Source organism: Colletotrichum abscissum, assembly GCF_030869225.1.
Source record: "Colletotrichum abscissum strain IMI 504890 chromosome Unknown Scaffold_47.1, whole genome shotgun sequence".
NCBI lineage: Eukaryota > Fungi > Ascomycota > Sordariomycetes > Glomerellales > Glomerellaceae > Colletotrichum > Colletotrichum abscissum.
In genome coordinates this window covers 234,926-260,696 of record NW_026850398.1, presented here as the reverse complement: position 1 = coordinate 260,696, position 25,771 = coordinate 234,926, and the positions used below count along the sequence as shown (strand labels likewise).

Sequence of the window (25,771 nt, the reverse complement as noted above, 5' to 3'; positions counted from 1 at the left end):
CACTTTGAGTCTCGAAGGTCGGTTCCTCGAGGAAGGAGGGAGGAAGTTGGGGTCTCTGTCAGCCAGCCCAGTGCCCGCAATCCGTACCTTGCCCCATGCCAATGAATGGGAAGGCCCGGTCGAACTGGCGACAGGCGGGTTCTGGATGGAAGGCAAGGGAAGCTCTTGGGGGTATTGCAAGTACACAGTGCAGTACAGAAACAGTTTGTGGGCGTCCGTCGTACGACCAGGGCAGCGCCCGGCTGACTGGGATCACCTTTGGCCGAAAGGGGGGGGGGCCTTGGGGCCTTTGCAGGCTTGTGCAAGGCCAGGAGATGAGAGAGAGGAAACACCACGGGCTACGCGCACAGCACTGGGCAGACAAACCACTGGAGAGGCCATGTATACTGTGCTAGAAACGATGAAGGGCTTTTGCACTGTCCAGCCCCGCCATTCCCGTCAAGCGAGCCCCACCCACCGCCTCACCTCGGCCACTCAGAGCTCGCAACTTCTCCCCCAGTTTCAAAAGGGAGGGGAAAGAGCGCACCACTGCACCACCGCCTTCACCTGCCACCACCACCACCACCACGACTTCTATTCCTCGACGCGGTACGGAGTACGTACATCCACCTAACTTCTCCTCCTCACGCTACGAATACTTCGTGGTAGACTCTCGCGACACCAGAACCACCCCTTGGAAGCCTCAAACCGTGGCAAACTGAAATCGCGGGGATTTCCCAAGTTTTCTAACCCAAACAGCATGATCTGCCAAACTCCATAACAACCGGTGGAAAAGCGGAACACCAGCTTGGTGATCAGGTTCGTCCAACAAACCTCCATACCTTACCTTAGTCTCTGTGCTACCGCCCCATCTACTAACCAGACACGCAGCGTAGCTTCGAGCCTTCGACCACCTACCTAGATTCAGCCATCACCAATACCACCAATGCTACCATAACCTCCCGATATTCAACACAGAGAATTCAGGGTCCTTGTTAGGGCTCCGCGTCCCGAACCCTTGTGCCAGCCCCCCTAGCCGCTCGCCCAGTCCGAATCGACATGGCTTTCCGGTCTTGACCCGAGTTGCCTAGTGGCCGGTGTCGCAATCCTGCAGTCGCCAGGCTTTCTGTTGCAAGGTTTCGCCCGCTCGCTGCAAAGGGATGAGGTCAGCTCAGCACAGTGCACTGCTGGACTCCGTACGGATACTCAGTACCGGCATTCCACACTTCCTCACCAAGCAAAAATGCCCGTCGCCATCGAGTCCTCCACCATTACGCCGTACCTTACCACCGGGGAACTTCTGTGACGGGTTGCGAGCCTGCGAATGTGGCTGGACCTGCGTTCTTGAAGACGACGATCCACCAGACCCGACTGGACTGCGACCTCGACTCTCCACCGCTCCCGGGAGCTAGCTGCTGGCCGGCCTGCTGCTGTCCACTGTGCTGCATACGAATACATAGTACACACGCACCACGCAGCACAGACACTCAAAGGCTCGGTCTACAGTGTACACGGCGCCAGGCGGTCCCGTCACTGTCTTCAGTGTCTTGGAGAGATCGTGGCTGTCTGAGGTCAGTGGTGGGTTTGCCCCATTCGTTTCCATGGTTGGCTGCCGAATCGGAACCTATCCAACGCCGCCCTCAAGCCCGTCGAGCCCGTCGAGCAACGGATCACTCACCGAGTCTGTCGATGCGGAGGACCATCTTGAATTCTTGATTGACGGAATCGCTGATCCAGCAGATCAGGTGTGTCAGACACAGTGTCCTCAAGGGATGCTTCTCTTTAGCACCGCCGCTATCTGATCGTCGTCATTCGACGCCGGCTGTTCCTGCAGCTTTGTCGTCACTGGTTGGCAAAATAGGAGCGGATGGAGGTGCGGGAAGCAAGCGACGACGACGGACACCCAGAATTCGGTGCGGCATGCCACGGGAGAATAGCCGAACCGGCCCTATCACACTGTGTCGGCATCGCCCCAGAGCCCCAGCATTCGTTCGTACCTTTTTCGCAAGACACACAAGAAGATATATCCTGTCGGCACATGGAAGACCACCCCACTACGTAACTCGCCACCCCCTGATACTTGTCCACAGCCCACCTCCCAAATCACGACAAGAACGCACGCAAACAAACATGTTGCTATCCCCCAAGGTGTTTTGCACGGCATACAGTATGGATACAGAGACTGACTGGATGGATTGTCGAGTCTTGATGGCTTGAACATCTGTAACCATATTTTCTGCTGGTATTTGGGCTCAAATCGCGACAAGAACCGTCATGCTCTCTCACTTTCAGCCGACGAAATCTTCCCAAATTTGATCAACCCCTCAGCCTTCGCCTTCGTACGGAATCTTTCCTCCATCTGGAACTTGACAAGTGACAAGACGCGACATCCCAGACATCCCGCCATCCCTTTCGTCTTGGCCCTTCCTCCCACTGCGACCGTCTCCCTTCGCAACGTGCCGACCTGCAACGCAAGCTCATCCCATATCCCTTGCTTCGGTGCTTTCTTCGCAAGCTTTACACTTTTCCCAGTCCGAACGGCCCAAAACTCTACGCGGGTGCCCTGCGCCGTTCCTCGGTCCGCCGCAATGATACCTAATAAAAGGGATTGTACCAAACGCACCAAAAAGACCAAACAGGCTCACGGAACATTCCAGCAAACCTTGCCTCTGCTCCTTCACCTTTCGAGGCTCTGACGCCCGCGCGTGTAATAATGCACGGACAAGATGCAGCCCACGACTCGGCATACTTTTCGTCCTGCAGGACTAGCACGTATCAAAAGACCCCCACGACGACAGCCTTAAGTCTGCAGACCTCGTACCTATCTTGCGTCTGTGGCTTTTGCGCATCCAAGGCGAGCAGAGCAAACAGTAGTGGCACCCGAATGCCCATAGATCGATGCGTACTCCGTACGCATCTCGCAATATCCACTTACGGATTCCTGAGTACAAAGTGCGACACTGTGAGCATTGAGGAGTCATTCGAAGGTTCGATTGCCGGCACCCGCTGATGGGCCCGAGTGCGAACAAACGGTCGACGATCCCACTCAGCGGGGCTCAATATTGTGTGATTTGGATCTCAGGTTCAGGCCAACGGCTGGCTCCGGCGACCCCCGGTCCAATGTCCCAGCGGGTCGGGATTGATAGGATGTTATTTCGAGTCTTTGCGAGTTTCCAGCCCGGACTCCGAACTTGTTTCCAACTATTCAATTCCATGTGAAATTGTCGAGTGAATTATTGAGCTTCGCCCCTCTCGGCCCCCAAGGCCGGGCCCGCCTTTGATATTCAAAATTGAGGAACTAAGAACGGGACTTCATCTCATCCTAAGGTATCCGTACTTCCGTAGAAGAAGACATCTTACAACAAATGTCAAGCTTGCATATACTGTGCTACTGCGCCTTGCCGTTAGCGCCCGGGGACTACACGTATGCCCAACCCGACCGCCGCCCGGAGCATCCTGTAGAGCCGGCCCCCCAGTCGGAATTTGCAAAAACTGCGGCTCACAAACAGGGACGAGCTTCCAAAGCTTCCATTCCCAACAGGCGAGGATCGGGTCGTTCTGCACGTCACTGTCTCTGCCCTGTCGGACGTGTTATCTGTGTCCAAGTGCCGCCCCTAACCCCCAAAATCGGATGGGCACCCCCTGGGTCGCTGAAGGTCTCGGTTCCAACGGGTACGAGGGCCCAGGGCTGTGTGTCAGACTTGTCGTTGGTTGAACGTTGGGACTTTGGAATGCAACACAGCGAGTTACCAAGTGAGACCATGGTCAGTCATGTTTGGTGCAACACCTAAGTATATACCGGCTTACATGTCTCTGGCAAAGACTTGTCTCTGCTCGTTTCCTTCCCCAACGGAACGGTTTACATGGAACGTAACTGACGGAGAAATTCAGACAGGCACTAATCGGTGGTCTTGTTGTGTGTAGCTCTATTCCTACTACTCTTCTCCAAAGACCTTGTTTAAACGATTCATCAACCTCGTTCATATTTAGTCTAGAATCCCTGATAAGCTAATGTCTATTATTTGTGTACCACAAAGAATGAGCCATCGGCCTTTCGGTCAGCGTTGCTTCGCAAAACTAAACTATCTTGTGTCGCCTCGGGAGGCTTTGGAGCAAACAAGCGCCCTGCCTAGCTCTTCTGCTTCCATTTCAGGCCATCTGCGGGTAATTGCAGAGTCTTTCAATAATCCCTATCATATTTGAGTCATTAATCATATAATCGGGCACTTGTTAAAGCTGAATGAATCGTGATTTCGTTTCTATGGAAAAGATTGAAAATGGCAGATCTAAATGCCCTCTAATTCGCGATCCCAAACCCTGATACTAGTAATTAACCATTAAGAGGAACCGGCGCCCATACATGGAGCAGTGTAAACTCCTAGCGTAGTCGGTCCCGTTGAATATGCACAGAAGAACTGGATAGTCTTTGTGGTGGATATGTACGAAAACTCTCAACTCCTTGTTGCGACTAGCAAGTCTTGCCCTGGTTGACAGCTGGAAATCTCATTGTTAGCCATGGCTTTCCTTATTGTGTCTTGAGAGTTGAATCGACTTACCATTGGCATAGACCGCATAGGTGTCAGCGTGGTTGAGGTTCTGAGCGCTCGTGAGAGTCTTCAAGGCAGTGTAGCCGTAGATGCCATAATCCAGTGTTCCCTTGACCTCGAGCAAGTGGGTCATCTCGTGCTGAAAAAGTCAAACTGGTTAGCTCAAGCTCGATGATCTTCAGTAAAGTGCTGTACTTACAACAGTGGTGGTCGACTGGTCCTGGTTGTGGCAACCAGTGGTGAGCAGAGGAAGCGCGGTGAAGTACAAGGGGCAGTTAACCATGTACTTGTAAGCCGGGACGGTGTAAGCCAAGACACCAGGCGAGCAAGACTTGTAGACGTCGCTGCAGTACTGCTTGGAGACGCCCTTGTTGCGGCTACCGCATTCGGAAGCGACCTTGTTGAAGGTGTCGACGACAATCTTCTTGCTGGCGGCGGTCGTCGACTTGAAGTACTCGTTCAAGCGCTTGTCGTCCTTGGACACGTAGTCGGCGGCGGCGCGGGCGAGCCTGGAGCAGTTGGAGAGGGCGTTGGTGACGGTGGTGTTCTGGGTGCCCTTGCAGTCGGACTGGACAATGGTGCGCTTGATCATCTGCTTGTACGAGGTGCGGACGAGGGCGGCCTTTGTGACGTTGACGTTGTTGATGTTGAGCGTGTTGCTGTCGATGCTGAAGACGCCGGCAATGGTGGTTGAGCCGGCCTCGGCGTAGGGGATGCCGCCGTTGACTCTCACTTTGAAGGCGTCGGCCGCGCCCAGGTCGTGCAGCTCGGCAAAGTCGACTGCGGATTCGATTGTCTCGCCGGCCTTGATTGTTCGGAAGGAGGCGTCGGTGAGGAGGTTTTGAGGTGCCATGCGCAGGCGGACGCCGTCGAAGGGGAGGCGGTCGTCTTGTAGGTTGAGTCAGCATTTTGATATTGAAATGTGGGAGAGTACTACTACTTACCTCCATTGAAGACGGCGACTTTCTCAACGGCGGCCGTGTCCAAAACGGTACCCGGAGTGAAGAGCTTGAGATCGGTCTTGCCAATGTTCTTCAAGGCGATCTTGACTGCTGTGTTGCCGTTCTTGGTGATGTTGGCTTGGAGCGGAGTCGCAGTGTCCCTCTGGGCGAGCTCGATGGGAGAGGCGCTCACGAGGGAGGCCAGGAGAGTGAGACCAGTGAAGAACTTCATCTTGACTTTTGCAAAGTGGAGAGTGTCTCGGTTGTTGAAGCTGAGGAGCTGAGAAGATGAGAGAGGGCCGTTTGGAGTTGAGAGTGATGATCCAAAACAGAAAGCCATTCAGTCGATGGAATTCTCATCGTCTTTATACAGGAAATCAAGGCTTCAACGGATCTCACCGTTCAGCCCACGATGCCACTCCGAGGTGACATGAAACCTGGGCTTCTCTTCCCGATCCGGCCTAGGGAGCAGAGCGGCCGTGGTTCAAGCCACGGAGAATCGCTGTCTGGAAGGAATTGGAGGCTCCAGAGGATGGTCCGATGGCTAAGAAGAGTCCATGGGGCGGGAGGTGCTTCTGCCCATTGTCGGAGCTAAAGAATTGACAGACACACCTGAGTTGTGATTAACAGGAGAACCCCAAGAAGGAGGGTGAGTGTATCATGATCCCAAAGCATAGCAGGCTGGAGCGCGGGTGGGGACCTACATCCTCCACGACAAGTTAGGCAGTGCCTAGAATCGGCAAAGGCGTCGGACTCAAGCGGTCTAGCAGAGGAAACCTATGGGTTCCAACTCGATGGGTAAGCCTGGCTGGTGTAAGCCACGAAGAGCAGATGCGGAAACTTCATTGAGGTGATGGACGAGACATCTGGCGCCACTAGACATGTGTCCCATGTTGTCTTCCAATTTCTTTGGAAGTTGGTGAAAGCACCATGCGTGTGATTGTGCTAGGAGACCAGGAGGGGAGGAGACATAACGACCGAGCAAAGACACGCTCTTGCCGATCAGCAAGTGATCAGCAAGTCGCCACGAGGACCACGAGTCTTCAACTGCCGTGCCCCTTGGGTGAAAGATTCTCCAACAGACCCAATCCTACGGTCGGAGCGGGCTCCATGGGTCTCTGTTCAGGCCAGCAGGTCCACTATCCGCAAACGGCCTCCGGGATCGTGGGGATAAAGACTCGTGCAAGGAGCCCGGGGAGCCGTAGCCTCTTCTGTAGATGCTAACCGCACCGCACCTTGCTGTATGTCTCCTAGAGACAAGGAGCGAAAGTGAGACATGGCTGGCACCAAAGGTTTGCCCTAGGCCGCTGCGAGACACGGGCTGGCTGACGAGTAAGACAGGGATAGCTAGGGGCGCCCGGGGGTGTGCTAGCCCTATCCCATGGCCCACCCCGCCCCATGGGTTCTGCCGGCTGACCACAAGAAGGTGGGAATGTTGAGGACTACGTCTGCGGAGTCATGTCCCCCCCGCCCGCGACGAGGGAGGGCGGGGGAGCAAATCACGTGCAAGTTCGCGCGGGTGGGGGGGGGGGGGGGGGGGACCAATCTAGCAGCAAGTAAAGTACTCTTATCGATTGAAGTGTGTCCCGAAATGCCGGCAAATCAACTGAGACAAGCTGTGATGGGTTGGAGTCTAGAAACGGTCTTCACGTTTTCCTCGTTCGAGATGACGTCGGCAGCAGAACGGAAACATCACCGAAGGGCCTCGACCCTGAGACCGGTGGTCGCGCAAGCAACTGCCATTCGGAGTGGGTCTGCCGAAATTATGGGTCACCGGCGCCGTGTCCCCGTATCACTGCTTACCTGCAGCATTTTGGCGACCTTCCTCTTTCGTCCGTAGACCAGCGCGAAGTTTTTCCTGCACCAAGCTTGGAGTCGAAGGATTGCGTCTCCATCATGCCAATGTAGCGTCGTCTGAAGTTGTGCCGCCAGCTTGACCGATTTAGAGTCTAGGTAGGTGGTCTCTAAGAGGGGTGTAAGAGCAGGGGATAGTAAGGCGCATCTCTTCCTTCGATACCCTGCAGAGTGCGGGGTCTCCCGCCGTCCGGCCGAATCTGTCATCTACTTAAGGTAGTTCATCGCAAGTAGGCAAGTTTAGCTGGCGATAGGGTAGCCCCCGTCGCGGATAGAAGCGCAAACCCGATCTGCCGGGTTCTCTAGATGGAAGCTTGGTCCACCATGAATCGCATCGCCGTATACATCGGAACTCTCCCGTAGAACACTTCAACTACGCCGCTGACACCATCGCATGAAGGCTATGGCATTCGTAGCTTCAAGCCATGGATCGTGGCAAGCATGGCATTTCGTCCGTCCCAAAGGAACGGAACCAAACTTGCGTGGCTGAAGCCGCTGGGCATTTCTCGGCAGACGGCTTCTTCTCCTATTTCAAGCTTAGTGCGCGCGTTCTCGCGACAAAAGTCATTCCAATTCACCCACGTTGCCTCTTTGTTTTACCAGACATTCAAACAACAAAAGCCATCCTCCCAGCGGCACCGGTAGGCGGCCGCATTTGATCAATTGACGTCAGCCGGAATCTTCCATGCCACTTGCCCGCCTTAGGAAGCTGTTCCGCTTCAGGCGCATCCTGCTGACCACGTCCACTTCGCCTGCCTTGGGAAGAGTAGCCTTATTTCTCTCAATCCCACATAACATACCTTTTGAGAGAGAAGAAGAAGCCCTTGCAACAAACCCCCGATACTCGCTCACGCCTTTACCTACCGCCATCTTACCGCCATCTTCTACACCATCTCACCAGCCAGCCGCCAAGATCGATGAGTAACCTCCAAGCCCGCTCGCTGTTTCGGCCCATCGTCCTCATCGTAGCTCTCATCTTCGTCCTCTCAACCTGGAATCGCAGCGGTTCCTCCCGAGACACCATGGCGGAAGAGAGCCAGCACGCCGGCGCGCTATCCAAGCTCGCCCTCCGCATCCGTCAGACGTCGGAAAAACCTCCCACCCTATCCTTCTCCGTGGAAAACAAGCACGACGCCCCGCTGACCATCCTCCGTTGGAATACGCCCCTCGACCCCCTCGCCATCCAGGTAGGCCTCGTCTCCATCACGCCCGAGGGTAAGAGCGAGCCGATCGAGGTCCACACTGTTCAGCTCCGCCGGATCATGCCGCCGCGCCCAGAGGACCTCGTCACCCTCCAGCCCGGTGAGAGCCAGGAGCAGGAGATTGTCCTCAAGGAGCCCATCGTGGCGCTCGATTCGCTCGGCAAGACGGCACGGGTGGCTGTCAAGGGCAAGTGGCAGGTTGTTTGGCCCACGACGGCGGACAAGCTTAGCCAGGCAACGCTCGAGAAGTTGCAGTTTGGCGAAGGGGTCTTGACGGGTGAATTTGAAAGTGAGACGATCGATGTCACGATTGGTTAGGACGTCTCGGCAAGTTAGTCAAGTCACACGAAATCGATATTTTCTCGTTTCCTCGTTACACCACCTGTCAAACTATTGCAAACTGTCGATTCACTTCCTCCTTCCTCCCTATCTGATTCAGTATGACATTCCTATCGTGACCTGGTCCTAATCATACGTCCGTTTGTCAAATCCAGGCACCCTGTCACGCGAGAGCTTCTTTGCAAACGTCAAAAATAACGTGTCTCGAAAACGTGGCCTGGGCATGGTCTACGGGGGAACCTGGCCGACCAGCTGAATGTGACGACGAGGCAAATCACATTGTTCCGGAAGGGCCTGTGTAAGTAAGCATAGGAAACGTCCAAGTCAGGATGTCTCAGAGGAATATGCCGTGTTCGGACTAGCTAGCTCTAACTCTTCTAGGATCGGGAGGTACCTAACCCCATTTCTCTTCTTTGAGGCTGGGCTAAAGTCCTCGCGCCCGTGTGCCCTTCATCTTGTTCTTCCTCTCCTTGCCGACTCTCGGGAGCAGGATTTCGGCTTCAATCTAAGTCACATCAGCCGATGCCCGAGGTGGACGGGAAGATAGTCTCAGATCACCGCCAACAACTAGGTATCCCGCTCCGATTCCCGTGGATCGTGGACGACAACACTCCAGTAGTCGACTTTAGCACCTGTAGAGGCAATATCAACAAGGCGCCAAACAACTACCGAACATTTAGAGCCCGGAGAGACGTTGCCTCTTCGGACAAAGCGGCCAATCTAACAAATCGGCGGCCTCGAGACTGGAAGCCCGCCGGCCCAATGTCTCGGTGCTGTCGTTCATGCCCCCGCCCACACTGCCCGTCCGCCGTTCTCTTCTGTTGGTAGACTGCTAATACCAAAGAGCCCTGGCTCTTCTCGCCACATCGCTGTCAGCAATGGGACGGTCGAGACTCGGTCCCGCCTCGTGTGGACCACGTTAGTCCCTCGTGAGAAAACGCTTTCTCCGCATGGCATCCTCTTTCTCTGCTGCCATGAGGGTCGTAAGCATGGCTTTTCCAACTTCCGCATGCAGTTCGAATGTGTCCTTCGTCCCCCTCCGATACTGATCAAAAGACCATCACGGTTCCACAGACTAGAGAGGTCGAACGTAGGTCCGGACCCTGGAGAATTCGGAACCCACTCCGACGTGCCGTGGATTTGACGGGCGTTGGCCCCCTCCCTAGAGTAGGGCCGTTACTTTAGAAAAAACGATCTGTTGTCCCAAGACGTACTCTCTTTCCGCATCCATCAAACACGTTCACGCGTTTTCCACGTTCACGGCGCTCCGAGGCTAGACCCACGCAAAAGGACCACGAGCATCGTTGAAGACGGAGAATTTCTTCCAGCACAAGTCCACGCGGTCCACAGCTTCAACTGCCGTGACTGAGACACCACGCAGACCAGAGTCGAGAACACTCATGACGAAGTCTCTTGCTTACATTTGGTACGTGCTTGAACTCGGGGTTCACTAGTTTATGGAGTAGCGGGTTTAGACAGAGAGTCCAAGGTCTTGCTGCAGGTTGTTTTCGTCAAGTGTGACGGTTAGCAACTCAATGTAACTGGCACTACAGTATATTTCAAATTTATCAGGTGTACGTCCAATTAGCCCCTAGTCTCTTTCGAACTTGTCTCTTTGCAGTATCCTTTTCTAGTCGAGCACTCAATTACTATTACGGTCGTATCTAGTAGAACCTGTTACGATAGCGCGGGACCCATCAGTATCAATGCCCTGCAAGACCCAGGTTCAGATCACACACCATCACGACCAGACCAGACCAGCGGTCTTCAAGCCTCTCAATCTTCGAATTATCTGTTAAATATTCGCGCCGAATGCTCGTACACGTAAAGCTTTTCTGCTGAAGCAATATCTCCACCTACAATGATTGTACCCCCTCTCTTAACTTCCCAATCTTGCTTGATGTTGTCAAAGCGAAGAGTCGCAACAGCCTTACAAGCCTAAAAGTATCCTCAGCTATCAGAAATAAGTCAATCTCAGTCTCAGCTGCGAAATACTATCTTGAAACCACGACAAGTACCACCGAGGGGATCAACTCAGATATCGTATCCAGACTTCAAGGCTGACCTGTTTCTCAGTATTATACGTAAAGTAGGATTTCAGTACTCTTCCGATATCCAAGAACATTCTTCCATATATTAGTGTTCTTTATTTAGTCTTGAGACCATTATCACAGCGGAGGACTTGTTCATCAAGGTAGCTGAAGTTGTCTCGCATTGTGGCAGTTCAGTACCGTCACGAATGCACTGCGTGAGGCAAGACAACTGGAGAACTACTGACGCATATCCACATTGACTCCAGTGATATAATCAATAGACCGGCGTTGAAATTTGCAAACATCGCCCTTGGAATAGGTTATTAGGTATTCAGAGTGGTATCAGAGGTCGGCGTGGTAAGACCAGAGCTCAAAGGCCTCGGGGGGGGAATGAGTGGTAGGAAGATTACTAAGGCAGAGAGAGAAGCCACACTCCGTAATTATATGCGTCGTGTGCTCCCTACGTGGAAAATGTAGTCGGGATTGGGGAAGTTCTCCTGTACCTTGAAACCGCGTGACACGGCAAAGTCGACTGAAGCCCAAGATGGCTCATATCTTGATTTGACATTGACCGATATCTGAAGTTGCGAGAGAAAATTGATTTCGAAGTGTTCCATGCCGGCCCTCACGGGCCAAGCACCCTCTTCTAGAATAGAATGTCGAGAAGGAAACCTTCCCACTCTGAGAACGAGTTTATGTCATTCCTTCAGGTGGATCAACATAGACTGCGTTTCTAAGTTTTGCTGCAGCGTTTCATACAATCAGGGTGTCTAAATCTCAAGGAGGACCTTTAGGCTAATAAGGTAGGCAGATACAAGCATCAAGGTGACGCATAGTGCATCCATTCACCCAAAGAGCCTCGACAACTAAACTGATCACACCAATACATCATATTCGATACGTGAAACAGATTTTACCCAAAGCCGGTACCAATACAACGGCAAACATACGGCGCACGCCAAAAAGTCAAGCAAGACGTCAAGATAACAACACCCCCATACCACCGGCCTCGGATCCTTAAACGGCACTCCGGCCCCCCTCTTTTCTCTCCACCTTCGGATCCGCGCGACCCGGAGCGGTCGGAACGGCAGTACGGCAGAGGTACAATGTCATCTCGGTTAGCAAATACCCACGAGATACACGCATGCGCACTAACGCCGAGTACCGCGCAGACGCGCGCTCACGGTCCCTATTCCCCTCCCCCCAAGCCTCCCGCCTGGGACCCCAGGTCTTGCCTGCCTGCCTTTTGTTACCATCGGGTGGTCACTCATTGGTCCGTCCGGGTTCGAGGGCGTCCGGCGTCCCGGCGTCCGCAAGGTCGCGTGTGCACCCCGCATTCTCTCCACGATCAGGATGAATTGAACCGAACCTTGCGTGTTCTCTTGGCTCCTGGGCTATTTCCCAGATTCACATCACCTCGAAGAAGCAACCCCAAAGCAGCAGAACACCGGCACAAGGATTCGTGACAGACGAAGTGATCGCGGATTAGACCTTCTCCCGGTTGATGGCGCGGAATGCGGCTGCCATGCTCATCACGTTGGACACGCTTGTCAAGAGGTGGCGGTGTGATCGGAATGCTCGGAAGCTATCATTCTATTGCTTGTTCTCTCTCTTTGACTTCTGTGTCTATGGATCTATCCATTGGGTGCAGGTATAAAAATGCTAACGCCTTGCCAGTTATTTGCACTATATCTTCTGTACCGTCTCCAGGCCACCCTGAGCTCCCGTGCTCGATTCGACATTACCACGGCGTCCTCGGATCGCACATTAAACGGAGACTCGACGGCCTGGCCCAGAGCCAGAAGCACTCAGCGATACGAATCGCCAAAATCCTACACTAGCATATGTAGAGAGGGCCATCATGGACCAGCTCATGAGAAGACATGACCTTTCTTTCTTTTTTTCACCAGTCGCTCAACTCCGTAACTTAGTTCACCGCACCCTTGATAGGCGCGGTACCGAGACCGTTGTGGTTGCGGAAGAACAAGACACCCTTGCCCTCGCCCTGGGCATCAGCACTGGGCTCAACCCACTGGCACATACGCGCAGACTTGTACAAGGCCTTGATGAAGCCAACCGGGCCATCCTTGACGTCAGCACGGTAGTGCTTGCCCATAACGGGCTTGATGGCGTCAGAGGCCTCGTCGGCGTTGTAGAAGGGAATGGTGCTGATGTAGTGATGAAGGACGTGGGTCTCGATAATGCCGTGGAGGAGGTGGCGTCCGATGAAGCCCATCTCGCGGTCGATGGTGGCAGCGGCGCCACGGACGAAGTTCCACTCACCAGCGGTGTAGTGAGGAAGAGTAGGGTCGGTATGCTGGAGGAAGGTGATGGCGACTGAGAAGAAAAATTAGCTGACAGTCACAGAATCGAAACGAGCCTTTTGACACTTACCGAGCCAGTGGTTAACCCAGAGGTAGGGAATGAAGTACCAGACCAGAATGTTGGACCAGCCGAACTTGTTGCCGAGGAGAGCGAGAACGGTCATGGTGATGCCGACACCAATGTCAGAAGCGATGATGAGCTTGGCGTCCTTGGCCTCGAAGATGGGACTGCTGGGGTCGAAGTGGTTGACACCACCGCCGGCACCGTTGTGCTTGCCCTTGCCGCGGCCCTCACGCTGGCGCTCGTGGAAGTTGTGGCCGGTGACGTTGGTCATAAGGTAGTTGGGCCAGCCAACGAGCTGCTGGGCGATAAGCATCAGAAGGGTGTAGATGGGGGTCTCCTCAGCCAGCTCGCCGACTTCGTGGGCCAAGCGGCCAGCACGGGTGGCCTGCTGCTCGCGAGTGCGGGGCACGAAAACCATGTCACGCTCCATATGGCCGGTGGCCTTGTGGTGCTTGCTATGAGAGATCTGCCAGCTGAAGTAGGGAACGAGCAGAGCCGAGTGAAGAACCCAGCCGGTGGCGTGGTTGATGGTCTTGGAGGGAGAGAAGGCTTGGTGACCGCACTCGTGGGCAATGACCCAAAGACCGGTTCCGAAGAGACCCTGGAGAATGGTGTAGACGGCCCAGAGAACGACACGAGCAGCCTTGGAAGGCACGTACTCGGGGGTAGCGAAGTTGTGGAAGATCAAGAAGGTGGTGGTGAGGCAGAGGATATCGCGGGCGATGTAGGCGTATCCCTTGAGAGCAGAACGCTCGAAGCAGTGCTTGGGGATAGCGTTGTGGATGTCCTTGATGGTGAAATCGGGAGGGGTGAACTCGTTGCCGTAGGTGTCGTACAGCTTGGTGTAGTTGGCCTTCTTTTCGAGGACGGCATCGTCAGAAGCCATAGACGACAAGGACGTCGACGAAGCAGAAGGACGGGGCGAATCCACGGGCGAAGCCATGGCAGTAGAAGGAACCGAAGCGTCGGTCTCGGCGGTGTTGCTGGTGACGGTGCGGCGGAGAACGGGGTTCTGGCCGGCCGGCGCAGACGAAGTGGTAGAAGCCATAGCGGCTGGTATTATTGTGCTGCTGCTGCTAGGGAAGAGAAGAGGGACTATGAGAGCAGCTTGGGTGATGTTGCCTCGGTATTGGATGAATACACACAGAGGAACGGTTGACAAGTTCCAATGGCCCTTGGGAGAAGAGAGAGGGATACCAATTGGGTCGCGGGGAGGGAACAGGAATCAAGAAGCACAAGCGGGAAAAAGGAGGAAGGGAGGGGAGTAATAAATGAAGGCACTCTGGGAAAAACCTCAGGTCGGTATCGGGTCGTGGCGGAGGCGAAAAGACAAAATAATTAACAAACGATGGGTCGGGACGGGGCCCGTTGTCAACTGTGTCTCTCCAGGGCCTTGGCTCGCTAGTACCGAGTAGTGACAAGTGGCCGGTCAGGTACCGTAACGGATGGAGCGAAAGGAGATCCCTGTGACTTTTTTTTCGGTAGGAGTGAGTGGTGTGCAGGTAAATTGGACCATCTGTAATAAACTGAGGTGAGGTCTGCTTGGTATCCGTACGGAGTAGTGGTGGTGTTCTGTGCTCTACCTTACCGTGTAAGGTATGCTGTGTGCTGTCTGTCTGGCCTCGGTTCCGTTTTTGTTGGGGACGAACTGGAGAGGGAAAGAGAGGAAGCTCCGTTGCTTGTGGCCTGCGGGGATTTGCAGGGCACGGTGCAAGGGGAGAAAGGGCAGGACCAGGGACGGGAGGGACGAAATGCGTGGCAGGGAACGAGGGATGGGGGGCCACCGAGGCACCGGGGGGTGTGAAAGCAATGAAATGTGTTCGTGTCAAGTCGTGCCGTGTGGTGATCGGTTGCTTTCCTTCCTTTCCAATCCCAATTGCTGTTGGATTTTTCTGCTGGGCCTTGATGTTGATTGAGTTACCCACCAAAGGAGGACGATGTGGAGGAAGGAGGAGGCAAGAAACCTAAGTCAGGTAACCCGTACATCCACTATTTGGGCGAGATACAAGATTGTTGCATCAATTATCATGTGTTGGGAGGTATCTTTCCTCTCCACCTCCTTCCGTCTATGGGCTAAGGTACTCCGTAACGTCACTACCTTCCATCTATGCGAGTACCTTACCTTACCTCAGGTAGCCTTTCCGAATCCCATGAGAGGCCGGACGGAAGGAAATACCGAAGCTGGAAGCTGTGCCTGGTCAGGTATTTGGATCTATTCCTTCCCATACGGAATATCATTAGGTAAGGAAGGCATTGCAGTTCATATCACTGGAAGGCAGGAGGGGCGCATCTAGACGGCGTTCAGACATTTAGACACCGGGCTTTGGTTATGCCAAATGCCATTGAATACCTTACCTTATTCAAGTACTCATTATATCGATGGATCACAGCATACTTTGTGAGATACTTCCTCTTCCTCGGCTATTCTTGATAACGGGAGTTGCTCGCCTTCCCACAGCAGCAACAACTCGACACTCACAAGCCAAAACCCGGCGTACCGTTTTTTTGGTGGATGAATAGCTTGGCGATGCCGAATATGAACAAAATTCTTGCAGCTTTCCCAAACCTTTTTGGAGAAGGCACACCTTTTTTTTTTTTCTTTCCGCGCCAGAGGGGAAGGCAAAAGATCGGCTGAAAAAGAATTTTTGGGACGAAGTCGGCGGTCTGAAGGGTCTTGGTTCGGTACGTACCCGACTCTAGTACAAGGCGAAAAGGAAGGAAGGAATGGGAGTTGGGAATGCATCAGTCGTGCTTTGATGTACATCTACATCCACCAAGATTCTTCCCGCCCAGATTCTGACTTTCCTTTGCCTAGACACATTGTAGCCGCTACCTTCTAACCCAACCTATGCAGTCCACCTGCATCAGACGCAGCTTGCAGCAGTGAGGTACGGTAAGGTACTTGGAGACCTGAAGCAATGGAAAAGTGCCTTTGACTGACCGTTCCTCACCCACGCTGCAATGCTGCATTTACCGCACAGACTCGAGGCAAGGCATTCTGAGTCTTCCATTGACCGTGCTGAATTTCGCCCTCTTTCTCTTCCCCTTCCTCTTGGAGCCGCTATTGACACGCGACGGTATTTGCATCAGTCTAGATCCTCTCGCCGTCCCCGCCATTGCCACTGTTTGCATCTGGGTCATGTTCCAGCTCCCGGCAGCAAATCTACCCCTATTGGGAGGCGAATTCATGCCTGGCAGGGCAACACATGGACCGCTCCATTGCAACGCGAGACAGGCACCATATCCGCTGTCTCTTTGGTCACTGGTGTCTGGACTTTGGAGCTCTCTTCTGAAGCTCTTACCAGGTACCCGTACCTTTCGGCACCGACATACCTCGACGGGGTTAGGAGTACCGAGACTTTGAACCGTATCTCTTCGCCCCATGCCTCCTCGTGCTTCACTACCGCCTGGCTCATGCTGATGCACCCTTACCTGTGGTCCACTCTGGTCATGCTCCAACTTCACCGCCCTTCGAGCTAGCCGGCTGAACTCTGGAGCTTGAGAGGCAGATCAGAGCCAGACTGTGGCAAAGTCAATTTGGTTCATCACCAGCAGCAGCAGCAACAGAATGCCAGATCCCTCAAACGGTCCCGGATGGCCTCGATAGTTTGACGTCGGACTCAACCACAATACCTACTGTATCTACCGTTTCCATCGGAGGCCTGCAGATCCTAGGACAGCCTCTTTTGGAGACCCGAGTTGGACATATCTTGCGTAAGACAGCCTATGCTGTCACTGCTGTGGTACCCAGGCCTTCAACCTACGGGCTGGCAGTATCCAAGACACAACCATGTAAGTTGAAGCTGACTTGCCGCCCAAGATGCATCAGGCGTCCTGCCGCTCCCGTTATGCCTCCTCCCGGGTCATACTTGCGCTCTCTGACGTCTTGTCTCGTAGCAAACATGCAACACGCAGACTGTCGATTGGCCTTGTTCTTGAAGGTGGTGCAGTCACCGCGCGCCCACCAGTCACTCACGCAAATGTCGCCTACGTTTGGCACAAACCGGCGTTCGTCCGTGCATGTGAAGATGGCGCTTGTTCGGGGCAAGATTCAGATCGGAAAATCCTCCAGTCGTAGACGGCGGTGGTGTGGCAGCTTAGCCAATATCGAGTCAGATCAACAACCGCCCCCAACCCTGCACCATTCGACCAGCGACAGCAATTCTGGTCCGTTTTGATCTCACCACATGCCCGAAAACCGCACCGCAGCAGTCACTCTGTACATTGGTTGCCGTGCGTTGAGAAGTCCTTTCCGCCGACTTCCTCCAACTAATTCGCGATCAGGAGATTTTACTTCATTGTGGGATGTCTCTGGGGCGAGACTTGATATAAGTACACGGCGGAGACTCCTCTTGCGTCGCAGTAGGCCAGGGCCAACATGCTGGATTTCGAATTGTTGACAGGATCCAGGCATAGTTGGGGATACGATCGATAGAAGGTGCCCGCCGTCGTTCAGCCTTCAGGGACGGCAGTACGTACCCGGGTTCCCCACGCTTCTTGGTGGGATGACAGGGATGAGCAAAGTATACGTACCTCTGCACGCAAGGAAGTGGTCCTCCATGTTTTCTGTTCCCATTCTTTCAACCCCACGAACGAAGCAGCGGAAAGCAGAGCGGACTGGGAAGACGCGACAGACTGGAGCCTCACGATTGGCCAGCAACGTCTTCAGCCTGCTCCAGCCAATCGGGAGTAGAGCAAGTTGCTGACGCGGCTAGCCAATCAAGGGCCCGCAGCTGGGGAAGGGATTTGAATCTTGAATTGACGCCCTCGCTTTCGTCGACGACGTCCAAGGAAAGAAAGTGGCCAAAGATGAACCTCTCACCAGCTGGCAACATTTCTGAATCGCTTCGCATGGCATTCAATTTCCACACCGGAATTTCGCAATGCACAACGGGAGACCGATGATAGAGAATACGGCAGTTGGACTAGACTCTACTCGACTTGCCTCGGGCAAACCCGCGAGACAGAGGATGAAACGACCCAGGATCGAGTCGCTCGACGACCTCCACAGCTCACAGCTTGAACAGGACGTAAAGACCCTGAAACAAGGGTGGGAACGCCGTTTTCTGGAAGCATCATGGCATTCCAGGGTCCGGTTTTTGCCTGCTTCGCTTCTGTAGGTAGCGCTGTGAAGATCAGTCACTCCCTTTCCCCCCCTCTATTACTCTTTTATTTTTATTTTTCATTTACTGCCCTTGAAATTTTCTGTTGGGGTTCAAATTTGTTGAGATGGTTGCAGTCCAGGGCAGGGCCTTGTCGCGATGGCAGAGCTTCATTGGTACGTACTGACAGAACCCCACTCAGACGGATGAATCCCCGGTCTTTGCTCTCACAAGTCGTGACTTCCTGCTCTCTTCCTAGGGATACGTACCTCGGGAACTTTAGCACACGCCAGTCTTGATTCCTTCTTGAGCCTTGAATCTTCACATCCGATGGATACCTTGCGGTGAAAGCACACAGCAATGCCGGCCATTATGATATTCAGTGGACTGGGAAACAAAGCTCCATCGCCTTTTCAGAATCCCGATTATCGTGGAGACCTTCTATCGAGGTTTCAGTTCCACCTAACGCTGAGACCATCGAGATCCCCAAGGACCAATCCCAACATACTCAATTACACGGGGGACAAGGATTGGGACAAGCTGGCAAGTAGCTTGTTGGTAAGGTCTCTCTGCTGCTTACAGCCAATTTTCAATTATCACATGGTAATTGTTCGATATTGATCCTGCTCCGTCTCCCGCCCAGCCTGGAATGATATCCGTTCTGGCAGTAGACGAAGAGCACGCCAGGGGCAAAAGTATGCCTCCTCAATCCATCACTCAGAGGCCACGGCCCACAGACAACGGCTATTCGCACGACGCTTCTGCAATCTGCACTGCTCATCGCGGCACTCGTGCAAGTCGGGCCCACCGTCGCCTACTGTCGTGGACTTGTGGTGTGGTGCCGTCCGCTTCTCATTCCTAACGAACCCGAGGCCGGGCCCTTTTTCACGAACCACAGGGCCGACCTCCTTCACATGTGATTTGCTCCCCTCCATAGGATAGCGAGAAGAGGCGGCAGTGACCACTGACAGGCGCCACAACCTACTCCAAAGGTCACGACATTTCTTTTCACCCCTTGCTAGCACGTATATCCGTTCCGTTAGCTTTGCAGAGGAATCAGGGAACGACGGTATTGGCACTCTGCTGATACCTCCCCATCTCGGCAAAGTGTCCTGCGAGTTGACGGACCAAGCACGACTCGGGGGCGAGAGATCGTTTGCCTAGCAGTGCCACTGGCTGGAGGCGGAACATTCCCTTCATCCCGTCTGGCCGCGGAGGGCTAACGCTCAAGCAGGTTTACTCACCCTAGCTTTTTTTTTTTTTTGGAGGAAATTCAGGGTTGTGTACCTATCCGTATCTGCTTCGCATCGTCTCTTCGAAGAAGAAGAGGAGAAGATTCGTAGTAGCACCAATCAACAGTAGCTTGTGAAAGATTTGGCTTGTTGCGGTTATAGATGACCATGTCTCGTAGGGCTTTCAGCTGACGACACTTTTGTCTCGGTTACCCCAGTACTAGTCCGGATGACTGACAGCTCTAGCTCCAGCATGTCACTCGAGGAGAGTTTACGAGTTGCGAGTTTTCGATGAGACATCCGCGAGAGCCACAGCCTCAAGCATACCTACCTTACTCACACTTCTCTCAGTCTTGCCTACCACTAATTACTCACATGCTGTCTTCACTTGAAGTAGGTAATCGAACTTGTTGAAACCGGTTCAAAATCGCAGCGAATCGTGTCACAGATTACCACTACGGAGGATCCCCCCAAGTCTCAGTCAGGTCCATACTTGACCTCCTATTCACCGCCTCAGTCCCGAGACGTGGAACAACGCTTCCCTGACCGCCAATCACACGATACACGAATACCATTTCTCACCCAGACAGCCTGCTGCATAACAAACAAGCCCCTCTTTGACACCTATTATCATTCATATCCTTATCAAGAATACATGTCGTCCAGGGCCTCGTGACAGCCTGCAGAACGATACCCAGCGCAGGCTCAATGTCACGGTATCCAACTAACCTGCGTTGCTGTTTGGCTGCCTTACCTCTCGAAAGAAACGCAGATCATATCGAAGACATGTGAAAATACACTTCCCTCCCCAAAAATGCCCGAATATCACGTTTCTGATGTCACTCGTGCCACCCTGACATGCCGCCGTTCTCAACAGCTTCATCGTCAGGTGCTGCAATACGCTTGATATCTCCCGGCTTGCTCCGCAAGTAGATTCGCATGGCTTTCTGTAGACGAGACCTCAGCACAGGTCCGAAGTGCGATCTGTAGCTTACCACCTTACCTGACACCCTCTGCAAGGCGTCACCGGCATACCTACCTATCAGAAGCACTCAGAGTCGCGCCTCCTGTCAGACAGCGCCAGCCCCATCCGTCGCGGCTGAGACACCCAACAATCCGACCCCGCGTCTCAGAGACGCCATCCCCGAGTCACAGAGGAGAGCCTGACAGGAAGTGAAGGTATCTTGGATCTCTTAGGGTGCCGTGGCATTTGACTTCTTGTGCTGAGTTAGCCGGAGTTGCTGTTCATGTGGAGCTCCCCGGGCTTCCGTACAAGTATGAGGCGCTGCTCTGAAGTAGGCAGGTGGAAAGCCGTTGAGTACAACCCCGATTGAAGCAGAGCTGGTGTGGTAGACGGTACGTATCGCACGTAGGTCGTGATATTTTGTAGGCAAAAGTTGAACGTAAGATGGATTGTATAGGTACTCTCAGCCTCTTAATGAAGTGAAATTCATATTCGCAGCCGCGAGTGACGAATGTGCTCTACAATGAATCATTCCATTAATCCTATCACGACTTGGTTCATGTGTGGAAATGGCGAGCACCACGAGTGTCTCAACCGCCTTCGTTCATCTGCTCGTATTCTTTCACCTACCTCACAACTTCCCTATGACGTTTCGTAAACTGGCATCAGCTTGAGTTCGGCCGCCGGAATGATCAGTTTTGACTTGAAGAAGCCATGTCTCTCCATTCATCGTCTAGTAGCTTGAATATCTACAGCTAATCCACGGCTGGTCTGGTGGTGAGCATTCGAGTTCGATGGAATCGTCACCTCAGCCAGGATCGAGACGAAGTCGGATTTGCCATGGAAGCCGAGGTTGCGCGTCGACCCTCAGCAATGCTTTCGACCACCCGCTGACTCTGCTGTTGGCGATAGTACTGCATACGATCAGGAATTGTTGCCTTCGATTCCTTCAAGTCCTTGTCAAGTTCCTCGTCTTCGTCTGAGGTGCTGGCATCGCCTGAACCCATGTAGTCTTTTGCTTTCCAGTATCGTTTCCCATGAATGTACTCTTCATCGTACAAATCAATCTCGTTACCCATGAGATTGAAATGTTGCAGAGCCGCTTGGAGTTCCCGTTCTTTCTTCTCCGAAGGGCCGATGTTGGCATCAGCCTGAAGTGTTTGGACCCTACCGTTGGCCGCCTGGAAGGGGAGACTCGAGGGCAAGCCAAGCTCCTCTTTATCCTCCTTTATGATGGAAACACCCCCTACTTCCAGAACTCTCCGTTGTTCTTCCGGTATCCACGAGCTATGGGAGATAATCCATACGTTGAACTGTGGGGTACTCGGCTGTAGGAGATAGTCATAGGAGAGCTTGAGGTCCTCCCGCACAGGTCGGTAATGATCTAACCAATGACGTGAAACGTATCTGAGGAAAGCCCGAGGAGGGTCCTTGCGACAATCTCTGAGATAAGCATTCGCTTCTTGCCTACTCAAGGCAGTCTTCTTGAATGCCTTTGCTGACCGAAATAGGCCAATGTAATCAACGCAAACTTGAAGCATGTACAGATTTGCATCCGCTAGACTGATTGAATGTTGCCATTGAGAAATAAGTGTCGAGTTTCCTGGCTTCTGCCGGTCTTGGTATGTGGGTAAATAATACCTTGGTCGTTGAGAAATCGTCCCAAACTTGAGCTCTCTGTGTTTATCCAACAGAAATTGGCGGGCTGTCTGGTGAACTAGATAAATTTTTTGATTGCGGATCCTGACGAAATGGCCACAAACTTTTCGTAGATGACTTATGAACGGCTTGGGCATGTGATTTTGCAGCTCTTGTAAATTCGACACTGTTGGCATCTGGAATTTTGGCTGTCTACTGATTCTTTCATGATATGCCTCAGGCCAGAGCGAAATAGCCCTCGTGGCTCTTCTTTCGTTATTCTCTAGTTGTTGCATTAGGTTGGTCGAAGTAATTGTTCTTCCGGACCTAATGATAACTCTTTGTTGCTTGTTATTCTTCACCTGGACTCGACTAGTTGTGGGGGGTGAGGATACTGGTGGTAAGCCTGTCGTGGCCTCGGTGATTTCGGATTTCTGGACGGCCCCGAGTTCTGGTGTTCTCTTCATTTGACCGGACTGACCCTCTCGAGATATCCTGTCCAAGTTTGCCCTGTCTAAATGGGCCAACGCTCGTTTCGATTCCTCTGAATCTTGCTGTTGGTGGTAGTCTTGATTGACTTCCACAGCTCCGCATAACTCATCCAAAGTTAGTGGGCGAACGGCGGAAAGGATAAGTAGCAAAACTTTTCTGGTCTTCAAAGGTAATACTCGACCAGACAGGAGCTTCTCGTAGACGTCTTCAAGCCTGGTGGTGGCCAAGATGGCTTCGATCTGACCCATTGAAATTCCGTCAACCTCTGCTTCTTTCACGATATTCATGACCAAAGACACCCAAAGGAAAGTGTAATCAGCACTGCTGATAAGCCGTTGTTCAAGTTGATGGAGAATATCGGCAGATAGTTCTGACTGTCGACCAAGATCTGAAATTTTTGATGTAACGAATTGAGCGATATCTTTCGCAACGGAGCCACTCTCTTCCTCAGCACTGAGCCTGAAAGTGTCAGACTCTTCGGTATACTGTAGGCCAGTATTGTAGCAACCATTGCCTGACCGAAGTCCGAACCTCCTTTCGATAGAGTTGAGAGGTCGGCTTAGGAGAATGATTTTACAGGCCGGCCTTCGTTTGATGGAGACCGCGTTGCGAGACTGCACGAAGTCTGCCAGAGCTTTGATGAGCTCGTCCAATGATTTCTCTTCGCACTCATCTAGGCCATCCAGTATCCACACCACATTCTTCGTGTGAGGATCTTCCATTGTCGCTAGGAGAATGGACCAGAGTGTGGAAAAGCAGTTGAAGCTACTCTTTGGCATACTAGAGTATTTGACCATGGCATGGTGCATTAATCGATGTTGTTTGGAGAAGAGTTGGTGAAGGACCGCTGACACGGCCGAGTGTGCCTTGTCCTGGTGTTCTAGTCCTTCCTTGAAGAAGAAGTAGCAGACATGAGTATGAAGATATGCTCTGGAGGTTCGCTTCTGAAAAAAATCGACCAGATACTTCGCCGCTATCGACTTTCCACAGCCAGCATCAGCTGTGATCCAAAGAAGAGCCGAGCCTGGTACCGAGTCCCATAAATTCCAGATCTTGTGTGATGTGACCCATTCGCAAGTCTTGGCTATCGGGTCGTCTATCTGGTCAAGATGGTGTTCATAGGTTGAATTGAGTTCTTTTAAGCATGCCATCGCTAGCAGATCGAGCGCTTAGGTTACATTAGTCGACATGATGATAGTCAATAGCACTGCCTTTAGCAAGACTCACGAACATCGATGCCTGATGCTAGGTCACCCACCACCTCGCGAATAGCGAGAGAAGCAGCCTTGTATCTCGAGTCTTCTGGTGACAAGAACTTGCAGATATCGGAGTGATTGGCGTTCGAGGCAATGGGCAGCTCCTTTGGCCAATTCAATATGGCCGATTCCTTCTCGACGACCTGAAGGTTCATTGTCAATTTCAACACATACTACATGGTAGGGAGGCCTATGATGTCTGGCTTGCTACGATACCTTGCAGTTCAAACCCTTCATCCGTACACTCTCATAGAAGCTTCTAACTTCGAAGTCTTCCCCGCGAGCTGCGAATGACTCCGATGTGCGCCTCAGAAACTTCGAATCGACCTTCAAACTGCTCGATAATTTGCTATTGGTTGCGTATCCAAGTGTACTAGCTTTGACAATGAGAGTGCCGATTTCGTCCCATGCGGCCAGGCTGGAGCCACGGTGCGGTGTACCGAAGAAAACCACACCATGAATCTGGTCCAGGATACAGGAGTAGTAGCGATCTTTCTCATGGGCCATGATTACGGCCTGAAACAGTCAGCAAAAGGTTTCACGCGATTTGGGAGGGCCGCGAAACCCTGCGAAATGTTACATAGGAAATGAGGAGAGAGGATAGGGTAAGAGAAAGACACTGCGTATACTTGTTTGAAAACCAGACCCCCAAGACTATGGCAAATGAAAACAATACGGCGCTGTTTTTCTTCTTCGCTTGTACGCTGGGCTTTTAGTGCCCAAAGCAATTCGGAGGCAAAGTCTGGTATCTCTGATTCGGATCGACTGAAATAGGTCTTGGAGTTGTAGCCGAATGTCAAAATTCGTGCCGTGGGCATGTCTTTTGGCAGGCATGAAGAGTCGCTCAGCCACTGCAGTCTCGTATCGGCATGCATCCATGTCTCTTCGCGGTGACCATTGAGCCCGTGAATAGCTACAATGTCCACGCATCCTGTCCTGTCCGACGGCTGCGGGACGAGGATCTTAAGGCCGTAACAATCTTGTTTCCTCGCAGCGGCTTGTGCAATGCGTCTACCCGGATCTCGTGTAGAGTCGATATCTCGCCTCGATGATGCGTTCAAGTTGCTCCGAAGATCGTCCTCTGTCGTTCCCGCAGTGTCCTCGGGGTGCGGACTACTCGTCTGAAAATCGGTGCCAGCATCTGGATGAGTGTCGTTATTTCCGGGAGAGGACTTGTTAGACTTGAACAGTGCCGATACCCACGATCTGAAGCCCATGATCAAAAAATCAGCAAGAAAGATGATGGTTTGCGATTCTGGAAGAGCATCGCTCTGAAGGGGAATCGGAAAATGTGACCAGGCTTAAGTTCGGCTACAAAAAAGGAACCAACAAACTGCCCGCTTGGGGTGTGTCTTTGCACCGCCCAGGGCAACACGGTACAGGAGCGAAGCTAAACCCCCTGTCGCATAATTTTATCACATGGCGTTGAGAGCCTGCCGAGAGTATTGCCTGCTGCGGTTGCCTCAGTGTTGAGTGACCTTATGGCGAGGAGGAGGAGGAGGAGGAGGAGGAGGAGGAACCAGGCAGGTTTAAGGCAGGCTGGGCAGGCGCTTATCCTGTCATTTCTGCATGGGCGGCAAGCCCACTTACCCAATCATAACGTTCCATGCAATGACGATTAGACAGGCTTTGATACTTGACACCGACGAATTGAGTGGGTGGTGTCATTTCGGTCTGAGTACATGGAGGATGGCTGAGTCCAAGGCCCATGAGCTTTAGCCATATCGATCTCGAGGTATACTCACAGTTGCGCATCGATGGCGAGGTGATTGTTGTCGATACTGAAGTAGTTATACACAACCAA

General features: G+C 52.8%; 7 protein-coding genes across 7 annotated transcripts; 3 read left to right on the top strand and 4 right to left on the bottom strand.

Annotated features, from left to right (window-relative positions):
• Nucleotides 1–1,011: 1,011 nt before the first annotated feature.
• Nucleotides 1,012–1,682, bottom strand: CABS01_13731 (uncharacterized protein; the record flags this gene model as incomplete). The annotated part of the gene is made up of 4 exons (XM_060547073.1): nt 1,012–1,129; nt 1,267–1,421; nt 1,484–1,545; nt 1,658–1,682. The coding sequence occupies 4 exons, from the start codon at nt 1,680–1,682 to the stop codon at nt 1,012–1,014; spliced, it is 360 nt and encodes a 119-aa protein (XP_060394663.1).
• On the top strand, nt 1,581–1,781 carry CABS01_13730 (uncharacterized protein; the record flags this gene model as incomplete). Its single annotated transcript, XM_060547072.1, has 1 exon — nt 1,581–1,781. One exon carries the CDS (start codon nt 1,581–1,583, stop codon nt 1,779–1,781), a length of 201 nt encoding a protein of 66 aa, XP_060394662.1.
• Nucleotides 1,782–4,447: 2,666 nt separating this feature from the next.
• Nucleotides 4,448–5,699, bottom strand: CABS01_13729 (deuterolysin metalloprotease; the record flags this gene model as incomplete). The annotated part of the gene is made up of 4 exons (XM_060547071.1): nt 4,448–4,473; nt 4,536–4,665; nt 4,726–5,414; nt 5,471–5,699. The coding sequence occupies 4 exons, from the start codon at nt 5,697–5,699 to the stop codon at nt 4,448–4,450; spliced, it is 1,074 nt and encodes a 357-aa protein (XP_060394661.1).
• A 2,539-nt stretch (nt 5,700–8,238) lies between these two features.
• On the top strand, nt 8,239–8,841 carry CABS01_13728 (uncharacterized protein; the record flags this gene model as incomplete). Its single annotated transcript, XM_060547070.1, has 1 exon — nt 8,239–8,841. One exon carries the CDS (start codon nt 8,239–8,241, stop codon nt 8,839–8,841), a length of 603 nt encoding a protein of 200 aa, XP_060394660.1.
• A 3,981-nt stretch (nt 8,842–12,822) lies between these two features.
• Nucleotides 12,823–14,331, bottom strand: CABS01_13727 (fatty acid desaturase; the record flags this gene model as incomplete). Its single annotated transcript, XM_060547069.1, has 2 exons — nt 12,823–13,232; nt 13,290–14,331. The coding sequence occupies 2 exons, from the start codon at nt 14,329–14,331 to the stop codon at nt 12,823–12,825; spliced, it is 1,452 nt and encodes a 483-aa protein (XP_060394659.1).
• Nucleotides 14,332–16,870: 2,539 nt separating this feature from the next.
• CABS01_13726 (uncharacterized protein) lies at nt 16,871–17,461 on the top strand (the record flags this gene model as incomplete). Its single annotated transcript, XM_060547068.1, has 2 exons — nt 16,871–17,075; nt 17,181–17,461. Coding segments are annotated over 2 exons (486 nt in total), but the record flags the coding sequence as incomplete, so codon positions are not given.
• A 3,923-nt stretch (nt 17,462–21,384) lies between these two features.
• CABS01_13725 (ankyrin repeat protein) lies at nt 21,385–25,184 on the bottom strand (the record flags this gene model as incomplete). Its single annotated transcript, XM_060547067.1, has 5 exons — nt 21,385–22,011; nt 22,888–23,879; nt 23,939–24,110; nt 24,211–24,483; nt 24,597–25,184. The coding sequence occupies 5 exons, from the start codon at nt 25,182–25,184 to the stop codon at nt 21,385–21,387; spliced, it is 2,652 nt and encodes an 883-aa protein (XP_060394657.1).
• Between the last annotated feature and the right edge of the window lie 587 nt (nt 25,185–25,771).